This window comes from Furipterus horrens, unplaced genomic scaffold (assembly GCF_987537825.1).
Source record: "Furipterus horrens unplaced genomic scaffold, mFurHor1.1.pri manual_scaffold_11, whole genome shotgun sequence".
Classification (NCBI taxonomy): domain Eukaryota; kingdom Metazoa; phylum Chordata; class Mammalia; order Chiroptera; family Furipteridae; genus Furipterus; species Furipterus horrens.
The window spans coordinates 79,066,729-79,091,424 of record NW_028327181.1 but is presented as its reverse complement, the minus strand read 5'-3'; the positions used below and the strand labels follow the sequence as shown (position 1 = coordinate 79,091,424).

Genomic DNA, 24,696 nt, shown 5'->3' with positions numbered 1-24,696 from the left:
GCTGCAGATGCAGAATATAAGCCTTCTGCTCTCACAGTTTTCCCCAGAACTCCTCTGAATTCCTCCGACCAATAAAAGTAGAGGCTGGGATTTTTAAGTAACTTCTTGTCATTTAGGTAATTCTGTTCCATGTTTTTTAAAAAAATTTTTTAATTAGTCTTAAGACAGTCATCCTAATAAAAAAACATTAAGGAAAGAGATTTTTTTTTCTTTTATCCTCACGCCAGAACATGCTTATTGATTTTAGAGAGAGGGGAAGGGATGGAGAGAGGGAGAAATAGAAACATCAGAAACATCAATGTGAGAGAGAAACATTGATTGGTTGCCTCTCATAAGCATCCCAACCCCTGACCAGGGACCAAACCCACAACCTAGGCATATGCCCTGACTGGGCATCAAACCCGTGACCTTTCAGTTTATGGGTCAATACTCCCTAGATTAAAAACATAAAGAATCATAGTTTCTGATTTCTCTGATTTGAAAACACTGTGGCCAAATGCCATCCTCCAGAACATAAACACTAAACACAGTAGAAGCCTGAATTATATAGTTAACCTATAACATCAAACCCCACCCCCCAGACCCCCAGAGATGCCAAGGTGGAGCTTAGGGATGGGAGCCATTGAGTTGAAGGATTTATCTAGAGTCTAATTATAATTCAGTATAATCTTGGGGATGTTTAAGTACAAATATAAGAAAAAAGAAACTCCTACACCTATACAATATGAGCATTTGTTATAGGACCAAAGCAGAAAGTCAATCATCCAGCAGAGGGAGTAAGAGATACATACATACCTTTTAAAAGTCAAAACACGGAATCTTAAGAATTTAGAACCCAAATGATTCATTTTATCTTCAATGATATTATTTCCTGATGAGTAAATAAACTTGGTCACAATGATACAGAGAGTAAAGTCCTACATCTCTTGACTCCAGGTCCTGTGTTCTTTCCTAGGATGAAGCTGATATGAAATGATTTTTTATGTTCATTGCCCTATAGAGGCATGCATCAAATTCCTTATTTAGATTAAGAAATATGACAAAATACATTTTAATTGGTAGTAGACACCATAAGAGGAAGTATTTCTGAGAAAAATACAAAGACATTTATTTCTCTTTGAAACAGATCGACTGGACCCATCATTCATTCATTCATTCATTCACTCACTTATACCAAGTATCAACTGTGTACTGCGGTAAACATTGTGTCCACACCTTACCTAAGATCCCTTCTCAGCCCTGTATTGAAGTTTGGATCATTTTAGCCCCTTCTTCAGAGAGCCTATTTCCTGTGATACCCTACTAGATGTTACTGTGCTGTTTCCTGCCTGCCTGCCCTGTGGCTGCAGGTGTTACATTTGTACAGCTGTATTTAGTGGGTAAGGCAGACATCATATTTCCACATATTTCCACATGAGCCTTCCAGAGTCACTGCACTTTGTACGCTTACTCATTCAACACACATTTGTTGGCAAAGGTCCAGTGATCAAACTCCAAAGTTCTTAAAACTCCCCAAGAAATTTGATTTTATCAGTCTAGTCAAGGTTGATTGGGAGCTAAGGAAATGGAATCATGTAACCCCCTTAACAGGAGACCCCTATTCATTCACGACAAAAGTGTCATTGGTGGTGGTGGTGTTTTACCATCATCTCGTGCGCCTTTTTGTCCTCATCGGTGTGCCTACAAACTAAATTGGGTATCGAAAATTGTTTGGTAATCGTGGAATAAAGACAAAGGCTGTGAACAGGCTTGAAAGGCATTTTGCTCAGGAGTGAGGAAGCCCCGAACAACAGTATTCTGTGATGAGAACACTGTCTGCCGGTGGCACCTGCTGCACAATATTCATGCTGCCTGTTCCCGTCTCCCCCTATTCCCCACTTTCCCCAGGTGCTGCCATGAACCGCCATCCGCAAACCCTAAGCTAGCCTCTCTGCCTGGACTGTGAATCCTTGAGGGGAGAACGGGCTCACTCATATTTGCACCCAGATGACACTAGGCTCTTGGAATTTCTAATGATCGGGTGGGTGGAGGAACGGAAGGATGGACTGGGTGGATGCAGGAAGGAAGGCAACTCCAGCTACTTACCAGAGTCCTGAGTGCCTCACTCTGAATCATTATTAATTTGTTCTTTACTTTTATTTTCATTTCTTTGCATTCAGAATTGTGTGTGTGATACCACTGATACTACTCTACCCTTTCAAATAATTGTAAAGAAAAATAGGCACTCGAAAAAGTGCGTATCATCTGTTCTGTTCATTTAAAATCAGTATTTATAATGTGTGGTCAATATGTCTCTTTTTAAAGATATCGGGGATTACTTCACAGACATAGGAGATTAGCTTCCCATATTACATGGAGTAAAAGCCAGAGTCCTTGAAGGACAATGCCATCTGCACACCATTTCCATTTACCTCTGACCTCCTCTCCCACGGTCTCCCTTCCATCGCCAGCACCAGCTCTGGGCCCCACTGCTCCACCCACACCCACACCCACACCTCCAGACCTTTGCACCTTGAAGGTTCCCCACCCCAGATTTCTGCTTGCTCTTCCCTCCCCCAGCAGCTTCCTGCTATCACTCAGATGGCACGCTCACAGTAGGGCCAATCCTAGTCACTCGGTATTCAAGTGCACCCTCCCCAACCCAACCCCAGCCCCAGGCCCCTGCATTTGTCTCCATTGTATGGATCGTTCCCTCACCTGCTCTCTTCCGCTCTAGTCCCCTCCTCTGATCTTAATTCCATGAGGGAAGAAACGCTGGAGTTTTTCACTACTGTATCCCCAGTACCTACAGAGGGCCTAGTTATATTTGTGAATGAATGAGTAAATGAATGGATGGAATGTCAAATTTTCTACAAGGCTCATACTAAACAGAAGCAGTCCCCAGGCTCCTCACTCCTGAATCTTCCTCTCCAAAATCTGTTAAATATTTCTTCAGTTATGGCTTTCCCATAAATCTCCAGGAGTTCTCAGGCACCTATGAATGGGTTCGATTTCCTGCCACTGCCACCCCCAACCAAGCCGACCAGCTGTTGAACACATGATCACAGCACTTCTCAAACTTTAATTTCCACACAAAACACGGAAGGATCTTTCCAAAAGACAAATTCTTATTCAGCAGGTCTGAGGTGGGGCCCAAGACTTGCATTTCTAACCAGTTCCCAGGTGATGTCAATACTTCTGGTCCAGGAACCAAACTTTAAGCTAAGGCACTACAAATTGTACCAAGTAGATTAGTATTAAAATTAAATAATTTTCTTAAGTCTCAAAGCTTTGAATTGGTTCAAAGCACTTGATTTTGGGTCTGAGTACTAAAACTACCAATATACTTCTATACTTTATTAAAACTTTTGATAAAATAGAAGTAAGTTAACTTTTTAACTTTTACCCATATGAAACCTCCGACATGAACAGGTCCAGCTGACTACCTGGTACTGCCCAGATGCACCCAACTCTGTTCAAACAGTGCAGGCAGTAAACCTGGTGGAGATAGACGGGAGGGTGGGGCTATTTATACTTGTTGATTTCCTCTTTGTCCTGTGGTGAATGGTGTTCTGTTGCATAGTTACAGCCTTTAGCCTTCATTGACATCTGGCTTTAGAACCTCATTATCTAATGCATTACTGAGCCCAAATCTCCCCACCCCCAACCCCCCCAACCCCCCCCCCCCCCGCAAGGCTTGGGTTATCTCTCTTTTATTTCTTAGGCTATAAAAATATTATGGTGATAGGAAAGTGAAAGAGAGCATTAGTGCCTCCTAAAACCTACCTAATTCACTTACTCTCTCATAGCTGCAGATAAATATTAGGTGTGCTCTGAGGGAGGGCAAGCCCATTTACGTCATTTGCAAGGCCCAGTACAAAATGAAAATGCAGGACCTCTTGCTCAAAATTAGTAAAAATTTCAACACTGTGACAGCAAAGCATTAAACCAAGTGCTAGGCCCTTCTGAGGTCATATGCCCATGAAACCAACCCAGGGGGAGACTGACATAGTGAGAAATCCATGAATTAGGAAACTAACCAGACCTTCTCACTCTTTATCCCCCCCTTCTCCCTCTCGAACTGTATGCCAGAAAAGAATAGCGATGGTGAGGATGGTGGTGTCATTTGTTACATCGTTGACATAAAAAAAAATATCCCTCTCATCTTTAGCCTGCCTTTCCTTTGTTCTTTGCTAAAATACCAGAACACAACAAGGATGCCAGCCTGTTAAACCGAGCACGCTGTTGTCCGGGGACAGCCAACTGACCTGGAGTCTGCATGATCCTTCCCCATGTGGGAAGGCCACCCTCCCCTCCACACCTCCACTATTATTAGGGTTTTCTGGACCCAAGGGTAGGTAGGACGATGACCATGTCCAGCTTGAAGCAGCTTGAAGAGCTCAAGACCTTCGCCCATTGTCCTTTACAAGATTACAAAGGGTCTTAATATCTGAGAGGGAGGGATAGTTATTTTTCACGAACCAGGGGTATGCACTTGGGGGGGGGATTGCTGGGGGAGGGAGATGCTGGGGGGAGGGGAGTAAAGGGGAGAAAATTGGAACTATTGTAACAATATAATCAATAAAATACATTAAAAAATAAAATAAAATAAAAAAATAATAATAAAATGCCTTGACTTTCTGATTAAGAGAAACCTAACTAGATGCCACTGAATTCAACCAGGGTGAACCTGAACTCCGCTTTTGTTCTGATTATGACAAATTGGTTGACCTAATCTATGATAAGAAAATGTAACAGCACAAATATGACTGGAGGACAGGGTGTGTACTCTGAAGTAACAAGTCATCAGGGAGCCCATCTCGGACTTCAGTGATTCACTAAGGACCTTGTTAAAATGCAGATCCTGATTCAGGAGTCGGGTGTGGGACCAGGGACACTAACCCTGAGACTGAAGAGCACACTTTGAGCTGCCCTTTCCATTGAAGTAGCTACTAACCTCACGGACCTATCAAGCACCTGAAATGTGGCTTTTCCAAATGACAATGTACTGGGAGGAGGAAATGCACACTGTATTACCAAGACAGTTAAAAAAAAAGACGAAATAGCTCAATAATTTTATATTGATTTTATGTTTTGGATACGCTGGCTTAAGAAAAATATATTACTAAAATTAATTTCACCTTTTTTTTTTTTTAAATTTCTTAATGAGGTTCCTAGAAAACCTTAAATCACATATGTGGCTCACTATGGAACAGCGCTGTTTCAGAAGCTTGGCTGGAGCTTCACTTATTCATCCTCTCCATTTAACTATAAACTCCTTGGGGTGGGAGCATGAGACCCAGGGTGGGAACAACTTAATAGCTGAGTTCATCTCTCAAGGTCTCACCACACAAGTTTGCTTCTCTGGCTCCCTCTACCCCAGCGCGCGCGCACACACACACACACGCGCGCGCGCACACACACGCGCACACACTCATGGGCGTGGAATAGACTTGAGAATAGAACCTTGTCTTATACATCTTTCTATCCTCAGTGTGCAGTACAGAGCCTAATATTTAAGTAACCCATGAATATCTCCTCCCACTTATAACATTTCTGGGTCACAGTATGCATTTTCAAATTGTCACGTGCTTTCTTAGTTATATTTTCTTCCAGAAGATTGTTCCTCAGCTTATCTAGTTCTAGCTACAAGGGCTCAACCAACATCAATGGCACAATGCTACTAGACTAGTGGACACTGAATGGCAAATGTTGGTGATCCTTTTCTTCTCACCATCACCAAGTTCACAATTACTGCACTTCTCCTATGGCCACTGCTGCTACTACCAGCTACAACTCAGTAAGTGCTTCCTACATGTCAAGTGTTGGGCTAAGCACTTCAAATACATCATTTCATTTAATCCTCCCAACAATGCTATGCTGGATGGGCATCATTACTATCCTCCACTTTACATATGAGTAGAGTGAGGCTCAGAGAGATTAAGAACTTTGCCCACGTTCACAGAGCCAGCAAGTGGCAGAGAGAGAATTCAAATCCAGATCTCCAAAGTCTGTGCTTTCCTTCCTTGGTATGTGTAATACTAGCAGCATCTGCAGGATCGTCAGCGCAGCAAAGAGGAAAAAGTGATGTTGGATGGTTCTGAGTACTGCTTTTTAATATCCACACCAGGACAAAGATATCCTTTCATTCCTTTTGAGTCTATTTTTAAATATACTATTTCTCAATAAATAATAATATAAAAAATGTTATCAACCTTTTCCCCTACCAATCAGGGAACATATAAATCTGACATTTCCTTTATACCATAACGTTGTGAACACATGTATCTATACATATACATGAATTGTATACATACACTGCATTTTATTATAAATATGGGGCATATCAGAGTAACACACTGGGCAAATAGGCTTATAAGCAAAAGTGGAAGAATAATGCAAAATCAGTTCCAGTGAATTATTCTATGATGAAGACACAAATATTGAAATGATATTTGAAAGATGAACTTAAAATTTTTGAGTCAGTTTCAGGTTTGAAGTAATTTTTTCTTAATTGACTCTATTCTTCCTCATTAAAAGAATGGATCATCCCAAAAGGAGGATTTTATGATGACTTTTACTTTGGGAATTACCACGTGTGTGTGTGTGTGTGTGTGTGTGTGTGTATCTTAGTACAATTTTTAAATAACAAAGCTTTCAAATAATATGCAAACTACTCACTAAACCATTTTGACAGAACTGTAAAAAGAACAAAGTCCTTAAAAGATTTCTTATAGTTCTACCAAAAGAGATTTTATTCAAGTTTCCACATTAAAAATGTTGGATAAAATTCCTGAAATACTAAGATGCAAAATGACAGACAAAATAATCATTATCGTAGTGACAAGGAAGTTTAAGAATCATGGTTTTAACACAAGAGTATGACATGCTGGAAAAATTGGTTCCATTTTTACTCTTTGACTAATTGATCATTGCTTCAAAGGTCAATTTTGCTGAAGTTTTTCCATTTTGACAATGCTTAGACACCATGTGTGTGTAACTGAGGGGGAGAGGGGATCTGAGTTAGAGATTAAAAACCTGAACTCTGGTCAAATGTCAAATGTCATATCTAATACTTATTATGTTCAAGAAACATACTGAACATACACTGCAATAAATACTGTGCTTTTAAAAACCTACCAGGTAAACCTTTAATAAAGCCTGAAATGACTTAGGAACAAAATGAATACTGCAGTAGAAACAAAATGGATTATTGGTAGAGATCAAAACTGCCCAGAAATATCATGTGTCAACATTAATGTCAGTTCCTCAGAACCAATATTGTTCCTTAATTACTCCAGGCTTCCAAAACCTGTAGTCCTTCTGACAGCTCATTTCGCAGAGATGCACTTATTTTGAAAAAGTATGTGTAGCTACCAGCCTATCCACTCTATCAAGATAAGACTTGCCCATAAAATCCTGCTATATTTTGCTCTGGGCAGCAATTATTAAGTATCCCTCAACATATGTGTCAACACATAAGAAATTGCTCCAGGCTTTTTCTACCTTTTCATTGCTTAAAAAAGCAGAAAACGACTCAGAGCCCAGAGAAGCTGTCCTCCAGGTGGGCTCAGGGAAAAAAAAAAAAAAAAAAAAAAGCAGAAAGCATCAAAGAGGCCTTTGTGGAACATGAGGCTTCAGAAATATTAGGTGTGTTGTGAGAGTCAAAGAGTAGCAATTCATTCTTGAAAAATATTAATAAACCAAGTTTCCATTGATACCTAGTAAGTCCCCAGGAAGGTGTAAAGCCCTATTACAAAGTCAGGAAACTTGTCACAGAAACAAAACACAAAACCGCAAAAAAGCTATGCTATCTACGATGGTTATTGTCCCTTGTTGCGATGATAGTGGTTCTCTGCCTTCATTTTTCTAAGTCAGTTTAAGTGGGGCTCCTCGCCATAGGGTTGTTTCCTCCGGACCCTCTGATGCCCGAGCAGGATTATCTAAAGATTTATTATCTTATTATATGCTAGCATCCCAATGCCACAATTAATACATAACCTGAATCCCAGAGCCTGCAGACTGACTTAACTCATCTGATTCTTTATCTTCAGGATCCTTGGGTCTCAGTCTCCTGCTCTCACACCTCACATTTTCTCACCTTCTTATCCACACCCATGAAAATTTAAAAAAAAAAAATCCATGTCAGTATTTCCTCTGCTAGACCCCAAATTCATTGCAAGCAATGTCTCGCCACCCTTTTTGTTGAATGCAAACATTCAACAAATACTTATTAAATAATAAATGATTTGATTCATTTGCCTGGTTCTTTTTCTACTTTTAAAAGCTAGTTGTCAAAACTTCACCTCGTGCTTTGTCCACTAGCTAGTTCAGAAAGTGATCATATTTATAGGCAGTTTTACTGCAAGTTGTTTAAAGTGCTTCTTCCAAAATTCAACATTAGGAAAAGCTTATTCTCTCTCAGTCTTTCTTCCTTGTTTTCTCTCTTTATCTCTCAAACATCTAGAGGCTCTTTTTTAGTCAATAGTCTGTTTTGTATAGTTCTTTTAACTTAAATGTGTGCACATTAAAAAGTAATGACATAACACCCAGCCGAGCTGAAATGTAAACACATCTGCCATTGTGTTCTGAATGACTAAATAATTCATGCCTTCATCTGGTGTGAAGTATCTGCATACACTGAGCCTTGCTCTGGGAGCACTCTGAGGCCAGTGATCACGGCCCATCTTAGAGCATCTATTTCAATTATGTGTTATTAGGAGCAAATGAACAAAAATATTGAAAGAGTAGCCCCAGGGTGGAAACTAGAATGTGTGGGGCATATATCTTATATTAGCCTGTTAAGCAGTAATTTAATTGGTGAGAGTTTTATTTAAAATCAGGGTGGTGTGTCTAAGACAGCTTATCTGGGTCAGGCAAACTTACTGGAATTCAATTTAGAGAGCAAACATTATGTTGATTAAACTCAACTTTCTATATTTGTATGGTCACTATAGGCAGGCCATCCAATCTAGAAACACTTCAGCTTTCTTGTCTATACAATGAGAGGGATGGGCTGCATGATTTTCAAGGTCTCTTCCAGCTACGAGAGCCTATAGTGCTTTGCATAAAAATAAGCACCATGAAAAAACAAACACGTGGTGAGTAACTGCAACTTGTACTTGTTCTCAAAAACACTCAGTTTGGGTTGTTCAAATAACACAAAAGTACACCATAAAACAGAATCACTGATAACTTCTTCCCTTAAATTATAATCCAAACAGGTCAATGCTAATCAGTTACTACCACCTAGTTAGCTAAATCTAGTCACGATTTTCTGGATTCAACCAACGGTACTTGAGCACCACAAACACTACACTGCGGGCTGTCACAATGTGATAATGCAGCAGGGCGGTCTAGAGAAAGAGAAACCCTCTGCTTCTCCCCGTCCCTTGTGGTCTGTCCGTGCAGAGGTTTGACTCAAGTTCTGGAAAACCCCAAGTGAACTAGAATTACAGTGGTAACTTATATATGAGGGATAATGTCACAACTAACAAGGCTGCAGGCAGCCTTGCCTGCATTTTATTACACATCTCTAGCCTAGTTCTCTCCAGACCAGAATACTCAGTAGTCATCTACAGGCTGTCTACACTTGATCTAGTAATGCAGGCACCACAAATTCAGCATGTCTGCACACAACTTGCCTGTACCCCTTTGTGACAACCCCTCCCCAAACCCTCCCCTGGCCCTGCCCCCGGCCCCCCACCCCCCCGCCATGCTTCAGTAAAGGGCACCACCATGGCTATCCAGTCACCCACGTCAGGACCCCAGGTTCATCCTCATCTCATCCTCCAGAGGAATCGGGGCCACGCAGCACGCACACGCCGTGCCAAGAGACAGAAGCATACAGGAGAGATGAATGGGGTGACCAACAGCCCCACTGGCCTGGGGCTGTTCTGGCTTGAACACTGAACGTCTCATACAGAAAGCTTCTCGGTTTCAAGCAAACCAAGGCAACTGGTTATCTTGGAAAGGAGAGAATTTGGGAGCACAGGGATGGCTTCATGGAAGAAATGACACCCAGAAGAAGAGAAGGGGACAGCATGTGCAAAGGCACAGAATGGAGGAATATCAGGGTAGGGTCTGAGGCATGGACGGGGAGAAGGGGACTCTGGGGAGGCAGGCAGGGGCTGTGTCTTAGAGAGCTATGTATTGCACTGACCACATCAGTGTCACAAGTTTCTCAGAGAGGTGACATAGTCAGATCTGCATTTGTAGCCAGGTGTTTTGAGACTGGACCTTACCTTAACATATATGCTGATGGCTTGAAGCAGGAGCTAAGCTGCTATTTTTCAATTGTCAATGATTTCTCAGCTGTGATTTTAAGGAGAGAAGCTAGAATTTGTCTTGGGGACAAACGTTTCTTCTGTTTTGGGAGGAATTTGGTCAGGCTCTCCCTTAGTCAAGGTGATATAAAAAAAAGTACCTATGTGTTGTCCTTGGTATAACCTCAGACTTTTGTGAAATAATCCAGGGCCATTGCAGGGCCATTCAGCATGTCAGGCTTCCCAGTAAGAGACTTTGGACGTCAAATTCAAATGTGTCGATAGTTTGATTTCAGTAATCACTTCCAAGATTGAAAGAAAATATTCATCCCACCAGTCAAAATGGTATCCCAGCACTGAGCCACATGCTATAGTGCACTAAAATAAGTTATTATTTTTTATAAATCTTGTGGTTGGTACAAATATATTGTATTATGATACTTTTGTTGAATATGGTAATGTGTAGGCAATAAAAACATTTTAAACATGGATACTTTTTGTTACCCTATTTTGGTTTTTTTCACTTGTTTATTTCATGAGTCTCAAAAAATGGAAATGACCCAGACACCCCTCAAACTCTGAGAGGACTTGCAAGGGTGTGCCTACAGCAACAGGAGGAACTGGTGACCCCTGTTTGCCATCTACACACTATCTTACTTACACCCCTTAATCACGTACTACTTAGTTTCGCCTGGTTTTGTACTTCAGATCAATTGAATTTTCCTGAATAGATTCTTTTGTGTCTTGTTTCTTTTACTCAACATTATGCTTTTTAAAGATTCATCCATATATGAATGCAGTCTGTCCATTTTAAACTGCTGCAAAGTATTCCATTGCGTGACTATACCTCAACACTTATTCATTCTACTGTTGACAAATATTTGGCTTGTTGTGCATTAGTATTATAAAAAATATTTCCATGAATATTGCTGTAGTCTTTGGATATATATATTCAAGAGTATTTTCTAGAATACATACCTAGGAATGGAATTACTGGATGATCAGTATGTGCATGTTCACCTTTTTGAGATGTCAAATTGTTTTCCAAAGTAATTAAGCCTATTTACACACCACTATCAGAGGATGAAAATTCCCCTCGACAACAACTGATGTTGCCCAACCTTTTAACTTATTAAATTTGTCGGCTTTCCTCTTCTGTGCAGATCTACCCATATTTTTTCCCACTTTATCACTGGGTTGTTTTTTTCTTATTATTATTGATTTGTAGACAGTTGTTTCATATTCTGGAAATTACATGTATTATAAATATCTGCTCTTCTGTTTTGGGCTTTTGTCATTATAATTATAGCCCTTCAATGAACAAAAACTGTTAAATTGTTATCAATTTTATACTTCAGAGTTTACATTTTTTGTGTCTTGTTTAAAAAATATGTTTTACCCTGATTCCTAGAGATATTATTCTGTATTTTCTTCTAAACATTCTAGAGTTTGTACCTTTCACTTTATTTCTTTAATGAATCTGGAATTTACTTCTGTTTATTCTGTGCACATTTTGCCTGAGATAGAAATACAATTCTATTTTTTTTAAATACACTGATTTGTAATACCAAACCAGCTGGAAATTATGTTTCCATAGACAGGAGATCTGTTTCTGAGTTCTTTGTGCTGATCCACTGGTTTACTTGTAGATTAATGTAGGAACCATTACTCATTATGTGAAGAACAAAACTATAGAATTAGAAAACATAATAAGCACTGTTAGCTTGTCAATGTCTAAAGTTAATCTGCATCTTCACTCTTTTCCTGAAGTCAAGGACCTTAGAACAATATAACACCATTCTTCCCCTTCCAGTTCTCACCTACTTTTATTCTATATTGTTTTCCATTCACAATACACGTGTTATTTCCATTGAGATTTGGCACATAGTTAGCACTTTGTTTGGTCATCATGTGTTTTTCATCTCAGATCTTACCTCTGAGACCATCTTCCTTCTGTTTAAAATATATTCTTTCAGGTTGCATTTAGTGAAAGTCTGCTGATGGCAAACTCAATTTTTGTTATCTGGCAAATGTCTTTATTTTGCTCTCGTTATTCAAAGATGTCACTGAGTAGAAAAAATCCAGAATGGCAGTTATTTTCTCAGCCCATTGAAGATATTGTTCCAGTCCAGTGTCCCCTGCTGCTCCTGAGGCCTCAATTGAAGTTACATTACTTTAGAGAGGATATGAATTTCCTGCTACCAGCTAGCTGAGGGCATCACTGACCAGAGACCATTTTAAACTAAATTCTCCATTAAGGTTTTCACACTACATACAGACATGGGCAAATACAGACAATAAACTGCATCAGGCTAGCTGTGGCTACAAATTCTCAGGGAAGACTTATTTTCCTCTGCACAAAGCACCAAGGTTGAGACAGAAATTTTTTCTTACTGCACCCTTCTGCATGGTGGCTTTATTTATTATGTACCCTTATGCTGAAAGCACAGTTCTTCAGCATGCCTGGTTTATGTGGATACTTCCTGTTAATAGTCCCACTTTAGGAAGGCCCTATACTCTAACTCTTATCCCCTGTATCTTTACAGACGACATAAGGAAGCTCAATATCTCCAGGACTGAGCAGAAACCCACAGGGTGCAAGACAGCTTTCTCACTCACTTCTATCCTAAGGTTCGTGTTTTCATCTCATTTTTGATCCCTGAGGAATCTCTTCTTCCCTAACAGGTGTGCAACAGGTTTGAAAAAATAGATAAATACATACATAGATATATAGACACACAGATACATGAAGGAAGGAAAGAAGGGAGAGAGGGAGGGAGGGAGGCAGAGGGGAGGGAAGAAATAGGTAACGCACTTTGGTGTTTCCATTAGGAACATTTGGGATAGTGGCTTAGGGGTATCCAGTCTGCAATACTCCACGTCATTAAACTCCTGGGTTGCAACTCTTTTACTTTCTTAACATGACTATCAGAAACAGCAGTCAACAGACACAGAGAACCTTCCCAGAAATCCTTCTTTCCTTGCGGTTGGGCATCAGCACTTTCACTCATTCACTCATTTGTTATTCATATGGTAAGTGGATATCAAGTGCCTACTATGTTCGAGCCATTATGAGACAACAAACCTACTAGCTCAGTGAGGTAGGACACAATTACCAAGTAAGTACAATTCAAAACTTGAAATGCCAGATTAACTGCGTAAAATACAATAAGGTAAGTTTACTGCATCAGGATCCTAAAATGTTTTAATACAGAAATGTTCAAACAAACACTAGAGTAGTTAGTATAATAAATCCCCATGTGTCCATTCCCTAGTTTCAACAAGTAACTCATGGCCAAACTTCCTTCATCTATATGTCCACCCTCCTTCTCCCTCCCTCCCATATTTTGAAGCTAATCAAAGACATCATATCATTTCACTTGTAACTATTTCACTAAGTACACCAGTTTTTATAAGCGCAGAGGCCATGATTTTTTCTGATGTTGTATTAAGTCAGGTATCAAGAACCACAGTGCTTACAAACACCCACAGTTCCTGTATGCCATCCTTCTCAACCAATCAGAGCAACATATCCTTAAATGCCTGGGAAAGACAACCCCCTCTCCCACAAGAGATGGCAAATTCTCTATGTATCACATCTGGGCTGCAGATAGCTTGTCCATAATGAGGGGAAAAAGTTCAAAGTCCTCTGAAAACTAGTGTTTATGATAACTCTCCAAAATACTGTAATACTTAACGTTAATCATTAACTCCCTCAGCAGAGTCTGTCTCAGGGGTAAAAATGTACCTCTTATTAGTTATAAGGAAGTTGGGATCTAATAAGTACTTATTTACAGATGCTGTCATCCAACAGCCTGGAATATCAGAGGTTGTAAATTCATGACTTATGTATGAATAAGAGTCAACAGGATTTGTGGCTAGTCCTCGGGTATGATTCAGAGAAATTAACTGTTATGAAATACTACCCTTATTTCCTGTGATCATATAATAAGATATAAAAATCTACCAAAGCATAAAACTCAGTGTGATAACGGAGCCATCAAATTCTCCTGTCTTTACATAAACATGTGGAAGTCATCACAATAGAAATTTTTCTACTCCACCTAATGAACAGATTGGATGACTGAACCCCACAAAATGGGGCTAGTGTCTCATATTTAGTTTAAGTTTGAAATCTCAAAATCCTACAAGCACAAGCCAAAAAATTGGTTTTTTCTCCAAAATATTCAAAATGATTTTAATTATTCTAATGAAATTTTAACTTGTTCACTTAAATGTAATTGGCCCAGACATAAGGAAGAATTGTGCTAAAGAAAACTTCAAAAATTATTATGTTTAATAACTGCACCCATATTACTTTCTAATTATATAGTTAACTCTTCATTTAAATAATGCTTCTACACACCTTGATAATATGTCTTAGTGTTTGAAACTCTTAGCTGAAACTAAATCACTGCAAAATGTATATAATTTAAAAGTACAACTTTCTAGTGACTTTCATCAAACTCCCTTCTCCCCCATTAAGCAATAACAAAAAAAGTTAATTTTGTGGACACACATATATAGAAGAACATAGTACACATGTTTACAAAAAGTTCTTCACTGCTGGTTTTAGCTGTGACATCTACTTGCAAAGTAATTCACAGCTCTTTAATAAATAGTAAGATCTGCTTATGGCATGTCCAGTCTTTATTGGTAAACACCCAGTGAGTGTTGGTTGATATGTGTGTGTGTATATAATATTCCATATTGATAACACTGTATTGTGTAATTAAACTTTATTAAGAGAATAGAACTTAAATGTTCTCACCAAAAAAAAAGCATTGTTCTTTATCACCAGTGTGACGTACTATTATGTAGCCATATCTTCCTTTTTATTACCTAAATTATTCATGGAGATTGCAAATATTCTTTATGTGTATATTAGAACGAAAAAAAATTACCAAGGCAGGTTCAAGGGCTAAAAGAACACCCCTTCCTGTTTCCTTTTGTTACCTCTGTTGAAAAAAAGAGAAATCGCCTCTGAGAAAAGCCTCTAAAAAATGCCTCTAGTGGTAATTTCTGGAATGGAATTAAACAGACTGCTGTACAAAGGTGGGGGGCGGGGGTACAGAGCAAGGCAAGGCGGACTGCGGTGTCAATCCTAAGGTGAGATGTCAGCAGAGGAGGAGTTTCTTTACTGTAAACGCTATAAAAGGTTAGTTTGTTCACCACAGAGGGACAGACTCTGCTCCATCCTGAGGCTACAGGTGCTCCTTCCTAGAATCCCCAATGGATTTCTCCCGTAGAAGCTTCCAAAGAAGCCTGAGTTCTTCCTCGCAGCCCTCTGTGGTCAGCATGTACAGGAAGGGGGGCATGCTCACCGGGGTTGCACCCAGCGTCTATGGAGGGGCTGGAGGCCACGGCACCCGCATCTCAACCACCAAACAAGTGGTGAACTATGCGACTGATCTCAACAGAGGGGACCTGCTTTTGGGCAATGAGAAGATGGCCATGAGAAACCTAAATGACCGCCTGGCAAGCTACCTAGAAAAAGTGCGGTCCCTGGAGCAGTCCAACTCCAAACTTGAAATGCAGATCAAGCAGTGGTATGAAACGAACGTACCCAGCACCGACCGGGACCACAGTGCATATTACAAACAAATCGAAGAGCTTCAAACTCAGGTGAGAGATGACGCCTGTGTTTTCTACTCCATTGTTTAGCTGCATATACATTAGGTGGGTCCAAGTGGATGTCATAAAGCAAACTGGGCTGCAATGCTACACCTATGAAAATGGTATAGTATTCTGTCATGTGCCCAGAGTGCTGGGATACCTGACTACATAAGAGGATGACTGTAAATCATATTTTTAAGTTTTTTAAAAATCTAATTCTATATAAAATATAAAAAATCTCATCCTCCAATCTTATAATTTGTCTTTTTGTCATAGTTTATCAGGTCAGGGCTAAGTAAATAGTAAATCTTTTATTTTTTTCTGAAAGAGTTAAATTTTTTAAGTGATAATAAATCTTTCTTAGTTTTCCACCTCGTTCCCGTCAACTTTTGAAACCCCGGTCAATTTAGAGTTTCCTCCTTTCATTTAATAAATTGTATAATACAAGTATTAGAATGCTGTATTACAGATTTCAGTGATAAAGTAATTCAGGGTGGAAATGGGGCCAGGGGGTATAGGTCTTAGTGATACCTGGATTTTTAAATACCCTAGTTAATAATCTGATCATCATGAGCAAGCAATGCAGAAACCATGTCTGCAGTAATAAAATGTTCTATTGCCTCAATTCAAATTTATTGCAGTTGTATCAGAACCACATCATCTAAGAAAGGTAACATTTCCTGTTTTATCAATTCTGTGAAATAAAAGAAGACTTTGCTCCTAATTGAAAATTTCAGATATGACACAGAGCACCTGTACTGCTTTAATATTCTATCTAATCAAGAAAAGTGTCCCTTTCCTTTTCCTTTCTATTTAACATTTGTTTTCCTTTAGAGCAAAGGCCATTTACCAGCAAGTCTTTTTCTTGTGTTGTATTAGACTTCAGTACATTTGATGCAGATTCTACAGGAAGTTACTTTGGAATTTCACAGACTATGAGGATGTGAGAGGCAAAAATGTTTAAACTGCAACCCTGGCCAGGTAGCTCAGTTAGTTGGTTAGAGCATCGTCCCAATATGCCAAAGTTGCAGGTTCAGTCCCCAGTCAGGACACATACAAGAAGCAACCAATGAATGCATAAATAAATGAAACAATAAATTGATGTTTCTCTCTCTCTCTTTCTCCCTCTCTCTCCTTCCCTCCCTTCCTCCATCCCGTCTGTCACTTTTACTCTTCCCCTCTCCCTCTAAAAAAATTTTTTTAATGTAAATTGACCTTTCTGCCAACAAGTCATTCTTCTCAAGCTCCTACTAAAAACATTCAAAACCAGCCAACCATTCTCCCCTACCTGTCTCATGGTTCATGTTTCTAAATCTACTTTGGATCATCCCAAATTCACAGGCACAGCCATTTCTTCCATGTAGCTGGACAGACCCAGTATTTGAAAGAAGGCAGCTCTCTCCAGGACAGGATCTGTTGAAAAAGACATGTCATTATAACTATAACATTTCCTGCAAGCAGACTTCTGATCCATGTGCATCTTAAGAGAATTCACCCATTAGGTAACAGCTTCTTAATAGCAGGGGTTTATCCACCCTGATAGCCCCAGTGCATAGCACAACTCCCACCATGTAACAAGGGTCCATTCATCAGTCAATATTTAGTAGACACTAACGAGGTGCCAACCACCATGCTGGGGGCACTGGGAAATATGACGATGAACATAATGTAATTTAGGGGGAAACAGGCATGGACAAAGGCAACATTTGTCTCACACAGAAGGATTAATGCTAGCAAGGAGGGCTGTGTGGGACAATGAGGGCAAGGGCACAGGCAGTCCATCCATCCAGTTCTGTTTAGAGGAAATCGTGAAGGCCTGAAGCAAGGAATGTGTAAGCTGAGACATGGAGGAGGAGGAAGAGGAGGAGGAGTTCACCAAGTGAGGGGAGCTAAGAGGAATGGAGGAAGGTTCTAAGCAGGAACAGCATCAAAGGCAAGGCACTCAATAAGGTTCGATGCCTCAAATTGAATTAAAATCTCCTTTGGGCGCTGGCTAGTGTGGCTCATTTGATTGGAGCATCATCCCATAGAATGAAAGGCTATGGGTTCGATTCCTGGTCAGGACACACACTGAGGTTTGGGGGCTTGATCCCTGGTCAGGGCACGTACCAGAAGACAACCAATCAGTGTTTTTCACATCTCTCTCTCTCTCTCTCTCTCTCTCTCTCTCTCTCTCTCTCTCTCTAAAAAAAAATGTCCTTGGGTTAGAATTAAATATATTTTAAAAATAGATAGATAGATAAAATCTCCTCTGGTAAAATCACAAGAAAGCTGACCAAACTCTGGGACTAGCATTGCATTTTACAAGTCTTTTACATTAAATACCCACATCATTATTCTTCCTTTCTATTTTCATGTGGAAATTACTGAAATGAACATCATCTTTGACAGAATAGTATCTGAGGATAAATGCCATCATTTTAAACTCCTATCCAGTTGAAAATGTCATTCTTTCTCATGTGTTTTCCAGATTAAAGATGCTCGGCTGCAAAATGCTGAGTGGGTCCTGAAAATTGATAATGCTAAGCTGGCTGCTGAGGACTTCAGACTGAAGTAGGTTCTCAATTACCTTGGCAAAACTTCCTCAAAAGGAATTTCTTTTAGCAGTCCCTCATGACACTCAGCTTTCCATTGTTGGTAAAGGAGCTACCACTAAATATTTTCAGAATCTCAGCATTTAAAGAGTGTTAGAAACTGTCTGATCTGGTGCAGCACTTAGAGCTGGACTTCCCTCTTCCACAGTCTTAAGATTTGGCCACCCAGCACGTAACTGAACACCTCCAGTATAATTACTACTGTTCTTGCTGGTTAGCTCTAGTTGCCAGAATGTTCTTTTTTAGTAACCTGGCATCTACCTCCTCACATACTGAGCCTAATTCTGCCCTTTGAAATAATAACAAAGCAATTTAAAACTCCCCTTCTGCATAAGTGCCCTTCCCTTATCTAAAGAGTCCTTTGTCTCCCTCAGTGATTTTGCAAGTGAGTCACCCACATTCCTTCAGCCGCCTACAAATGTGACCAAAGGTCCACGGGTGACTCCTGAGGCTTCCTCGTTTGCCAGTGTTTCACAAGACAGTCTGACCAACCGAAGGATGAGGACCAGGACTAAATCCGTTGAAATTGTGCTCTCTTGGAGTCCTGTCACACTACATGTGACCAGAGTTGTTCTTTAGGAACTGCTTCTACACTCGGGCTCCCTCACCTGAATGTGTACAATGCATCTGCACTAAGAAGTCCTTTACATTTTAAAAGGGTGGCATCTTAATGCTACAAGGGATTGAAAAGAAGGAAATGAGAAAGCAGACCTGAAGATTAAAGAAGTAAAAGTTCATTAATTCCAGTTAACATCTGAGAGTCCTATTGCATTATTATTTCTTAAACTTTACTCTTTTAATAAAATGGGAGTATATAAAATTATAGAAGAGAATATATAAAATTTTAAGATAATTTACTTTAGATGCATCTGTTTACAAAGTAATAAAACTAAACTGATTGTGTATATTCTTTAAATAGATTTAACTAACCATTTTTAAAATCAGTAATGAAAACACTTTGCTAACACTGTAATTAAGCAAACTTTTTAAAAATTCTTTTTAAATACATGCTATAATTTAGGAACTTTTAAAAGCAATTTCAGATTGCTTTTTAAACGAAATTATAAAAATTATATTATGAGGCAAATTATATGATTCTTAGGTTCCCATGAACATTTTTGAAATGTATACAGAAGGACACAATGATGTATTGAAATTGATATCCTCATATACCACATAAAAATCCATGTCATTATATTAACATTATCTCTTCCATAATGGCTTCCGAAGGACTCAATTATCTCTGCTTATTAATTAATTCACAGGTACGAGACTGAAAGAGGGATGCGCCTAACAGTGGAGGCTGATGTCCAGAGCCTAGGTAAGGTCACTGATGATCTAACCCTACAAAAAACAGACTTGGAGATTCAAATTGAAGAACTGAATAAAGAGCTGGTTATCCTCAAGAAAGAACATCAGGAGGTAAGAAAACACTCAGAAGTGGCATTGGGAGCGGTGGAATGACTATAATAAGGAAGAGAAAGACTTGGTGGTGGTGGTGGTGGCAACGGTGAAGAAAATGACAACAATAATGATGTCATCCCCAACTACTTTTCATAAGGTTCCTGTTGGGGTAAAATAACTTAGAGCAATACCCAGACCATTAAAAACCCTGCCTAAGTTATTATGTTCTTCCTTTATTTACTCATTCCCAGTGAAAGAAGCCATAAAACTTACTATGCCTTTTCTTCCCAGACTCTTATGAGAATACACTTCTGACTATGTAATCAAACAGGATTTTCATTCTCATAGGAAGCTGACAGCCTACGCAAACAGCTGGGCAAAACTGTCAATGTGGAGCTGAATGCCACTCCAGGCCTGAACCTCAGCGCCATCATGGAGGAAATGAGGCAGAAATACGAAGTCTTGGCCCAAGAGAACCTTCAGAAAGCCAAACAAGAGTTTGAGACACAGGTAACAGCATAATTCCGAAGGATAAGCAGATGTGGTGAACTTGTCCTCCAGAAAGAATTAACTCTTTTCCTGCCTCCTTCCCTTCCTTTCTTTTTTCCATTATTTATTTTTTCATTTTTGGAATTTTAGATTGACTCTCTGCAGCAACAAGTCACGGTAAACACTGAAGAGTTAAAAGAAACAGAGGTTCAAGCAAAGGAGCTGAGACACGTCCACCAGAGCTTGGAGATAGACCTCAAGTCCCATCTCAGTATGGTAAGGGACTTCTAACTTCCAGCTCTCAACGTTGTGTGTGTTTACTAAGTGCTTGTGTTAGGAACTTTAAAAGTGCTAAGACCTATAAAAATTAACCCTTCCCCTTGCAGAGCTGGCAGGCAAACAAGCCAAACAACTGATTTAATTAAAGGAGAGAAGGAAATCAAGGAAAAGGGGAATGTACTGCAAGGATGCAGAGGAAGAAGTAGATCTGGAAGACTTCACAGGGAAAGTGACATGTAAACTAGAACTGAAAACTTCAGATGAATTTTAAGTTAGAAAATAGGGGTGAACACATTCTAGGCTAAGCAAGTCAGTCAGGGCACGATGAATGATGCTGTGGTAACAACCCCCAGATCACAGGGCTTTCAGCAACACTGCATCCATCATGGTTCGGCGGCAGCTCTAGCTGGGGCACCAGTGTTGTAGCACTTAGAAAACAGCACTAGTCAGACCATGTGATCACTCTTAAAGCCTCTCAGAAGAGACATTTGTCAGTTTCACTTGCATTTCATGAGCCAAAGAAAGTCCTGTGATCAAGCTGGTGTCAATGAGATGAGAAAGTCTAATCCTCCACACGTAGGGGCCCCATGAATGGCAGGGAGTGAGGCAATATTAAGAACAACAATACAATAGACAGTAAGAGAACAGTGAGTGCAAAGTTAAAAACAAACAAAAAACCCCAAGAGCTAGTGACCCTAGCTGGCTGCCTGGGGTTGCCTAGTGAAAACACTGGGAGGTAAAAGCTCAAAATATGCATGATACCTCTCTCCAATAAACTAGCTGCATAAATTCCTGTCAAAGGATATTAAAATTGAGCCCCCTCTTAAACTAGGGCCTCAAGTAAGAAACATCCACTTCTTCTTGTGCTCATAGAAAGATTCTTTGGCGAAGACACTGCAAGATACTGAAGCACGTTATAGTAGCCAGTTGGCCACCATCCAGGCACTGCTAAACTCCTTAGAGGCCCAGCTGATGCAGATTCGGACTGAAGCAGAGCGCCAGAACAGAGAATACACCGATCTCCTCGACATAAAGACCTGGCTTGAGCATGAAATTGCTACTTACCGCCGCCTTCTGGAAGGAGAAGATATAACGTAAGAATCTTAGAATCAAAGTGTGTATGCATCAGTGTCTTACATGCTGTGCTATTTTAATATCCACCCATTAAATCTTGTTACTCATTCCCAAGCATCAGTGCAACCCCTAGCACAAAATGAATTACACACACACACACCAACACTAGGAACAAAACAAAAATATAGCCAAAAGTACACGCACCCCAAAAATACCAAATATAGGCTTTGTACTTGAGGTTGTGTTGTAGGACAGAGTTAGAAGATGGTGATACAGATTATGCTAATGTTAATTTGTACAATTAATACATAATTGAAAGTACAATATGTATTTTTCAAGTTAAAAAGTTAAGATATTCAAGTTAGAAAAAACGAGTATAGTAAAAGGGAAAAAATATAAATACAGGATTAAAACACATCACTTGGACTTTATTCTAAAACAAAAAAAGGCAGGATATGGCTTCATTTTCAAAATGGCAATAACACTTTTTCTGTTTCTCTTTTCTTTAAAAAACAAAACAAAACAGAATTATAGATCACCAAGCAAGCACCTTGGATGGTAAGTGTTCTAATTTTAACACGTTTCCTATAAGACTGAATTCTCACTCAGTAGCTTACCACCTGTTATCTGTGACAGGTGATAAGGGAGATCATCTCCCAAGTGAGCAGATATTACCCTGGCAATTCTGAAACTCAAGCACATCACATAAAGAAAACCTCCCTACAGGAAATCTGTCACACTACCTATGACAGGGTGATTCTCTTGGCCCCATGCTATTGTTGGCCTGAGACATCCTGAGGTCCTGAAAATGAAAAATAAGACAAAAAAAATCCATTTTGCTTAATTCAACACTGTGTATATTTCTCTTTGGGGTGGGGAGAGTAGAAAACTTGTAACTTTGGGGAGAGTGGCACATTTTTGGCATTTATTTTTAAAATGGACTTAAGATCATTTAAGAAAGAATAGGTTAGACTTTATTTCTAAAAGAAGAAAATACCTACAAAATAATTAAAAGTTGAATATTATAAAGCGGCAGGGTTATGTGTCCGAATTAACATTTTTACATTTAAATCTAAATTTCAGATGTCAAGAAAGCCAGGAAGGTTAGGACAGTCGTGCAAGAAATAGTGGACGGCAAGGTTGTGTCATCTGAGGTCAAAGAGATAGAAGAAAGTACGTAAACACCTGCCAGAAGGAGATCCTGCTGAGGCCTTGAAAGAAGTGTAGCTGTAATTTTTGCTCCCTACAAGAAAGTGGCCAACAGAAAGCACCACTATTGCTTTCTAGTGATTGGGAGGGGGGGGCATTTATCAGACTCTGTAATTGAACATAAATGTTTTACTCAAAGGAGCTGCAAATTTCCTGCAAAAATGAAATCCAATGAGCATTAAGATATTTAAAACATCATTACTGCCATTTTTACCACAAAACACATTAATTACAAGCTGCAGACCACCTATTATCAATTCATTAATATTCCTGGAAATTACAGCACATTTCAGTTATGCTAAACTCATGGAGCAGAAAGTCTATGCAAATAAATCTCTCTCTCGCTCTAATTTTTCCTTCTTCTGAATTGCAAAATATCCATTCCAGGACTCCTAGATTCTTGATTAAGGTAATTTCTTGGTTAATTTCATAGAATTTTCAATACCAATACAATTCTGCTAGCTTTGAATTATATCTGCTTTTTCCCCATTGTCTCCACTGCCTTTTAAAACTCAATTCAGCTCTTTGAATAATTTAAAAGTTGAATTCCAATCATAACTGCTGAGCAGAATAAGAATGAAGCACATTATGCTTGAAGTGGGAGTAGATTAAAAGCAAAATTAATTAGTGAAACCTTTCTCCAAGAAGAATGCTTCTCCTAATGATAATAAACTGCATAAATCATCGGGTTCTCTCTTTTTTATGTAGTGAACATATATTATGTAATGTTGTTTCTCACTATTTTTTATTACAGCTTTAATGAGTTATAGCTCACATGCCATAAAAGTATACAATTCAGTGGTCTTTAGCACGTCCACAGGATTATACAACCATCAACACTATGAAATTTTAGAGCAAGTCATCATCCCAAACAGAAATCCCATTAGCAGTTATCCCGACTCTGTATCCTCCTAGCCCCTGACTACCACTAATCCACTTCCTCTCTCTATGGATTTGTGTAATCTGGACATTTCATATAAATGGAATCACACAATGTGTTGTTTTGTACACAATGTTTATGGCAGCATTATTCATAATAGCCCAGAAATGGAAACAACTCAAATGTACATCAACTGATGAAGATATAAACAAAATGTGGCTTATGCATACAATAGAATATTAGTTGGCACTAAAAAAGAATGAAGTACTTACACATGCTACAACATAGATGAACCCTGAAAACATTATGCTAAATGAAAGAGGCCAAAAGACATGCATATTGTACTCTGACTCTTCTTGCAGTTCAGTGAGCAATAATTGCCTTGCAAATGTTTACAGGTAAAATTAATTTTCCTCTATCATTGTATTCTAGTGAATGAATAGTTGGGATTTAAGTTTTTATGAGTAAGTTTATAAATAAATAAAATGTTGAGTGTGGTTACTATATTAAAAATAATAATCTAATTCACTTAAGAATAATATCTACCATTTATTGAGCACTTACTACAAACTAAGAGTGCCAGGCATTTTATAGCCATTTCTTATTTAATCTTCACAAGAAACACTACAAGGTAAAAGCTATCTGGTTGAATCACATGAACTTGACAATATGTGATCATTTTTGACCTTCAAAAATAGCAATTTTGTATGACTTGACCTTATCATATTATCCCCATTTTACATATAAGGACAAATGAGGGTTAAATATGAAGACATGAAATAAATATTTCCCCAAATTAACAGCTAACGAGTAATAGAGCAAGACTGAACCTCAGGGCGGTTTGTCTAAAGTTTTTCTGGGTTTTGGGAATTGCTTCTACACAATGCCGTCCAACATCTAAAAAGAA

General features: G+C 39.1%; 1 protein-coding gene and 1 long non-coding RNA gene across 2 annotated transcripts in view; one reads left to right on the top strand and one right to left on the bottom strand.

Annotated features, from left to right (window-relative positions):
- The window catches only part of LOC149998430 (uncharacterized), a 294,581-nt gene that overhangs the window by 230,068 nt on the left and 39,817 nt on the right, over positions 1-24,696 (bottom strand). The window contains exon 2 of the long non-coding RNA XR_016514378.1: positions 17,149-17,273. This is a non-coding gene — a long non-coding RNA (uncharacterized LOC149998430). The remainder of the gene's footprint in view (positions 1-17,148; positions 17,274-24,696) is intronic.
- KRT20 (keratin 20) lies at positions 15,413-22,998 on the top strand. Its single transcript, XM_090292948.1, has 8 exons — positions 15,413-15,869; positions 18,331-18,413; positions 19,720-19,876; positions 20,207-20,368; positions 20,498-20,623; positions 21,500-21,720; positions 22,227-22,258; positions 22,784-22,998. The coding sequence occupies exons 1-8, from the start codon at positions 15,477-15,479 to the stop codon at positions 22,879-22,881; spliced, it is 1,272 nt and encodes a 423-aa protein (XP_090149074.1). The 5' UTR covers positions 15,413-15,476; the 3' UTR covers positions 22,882-22,998.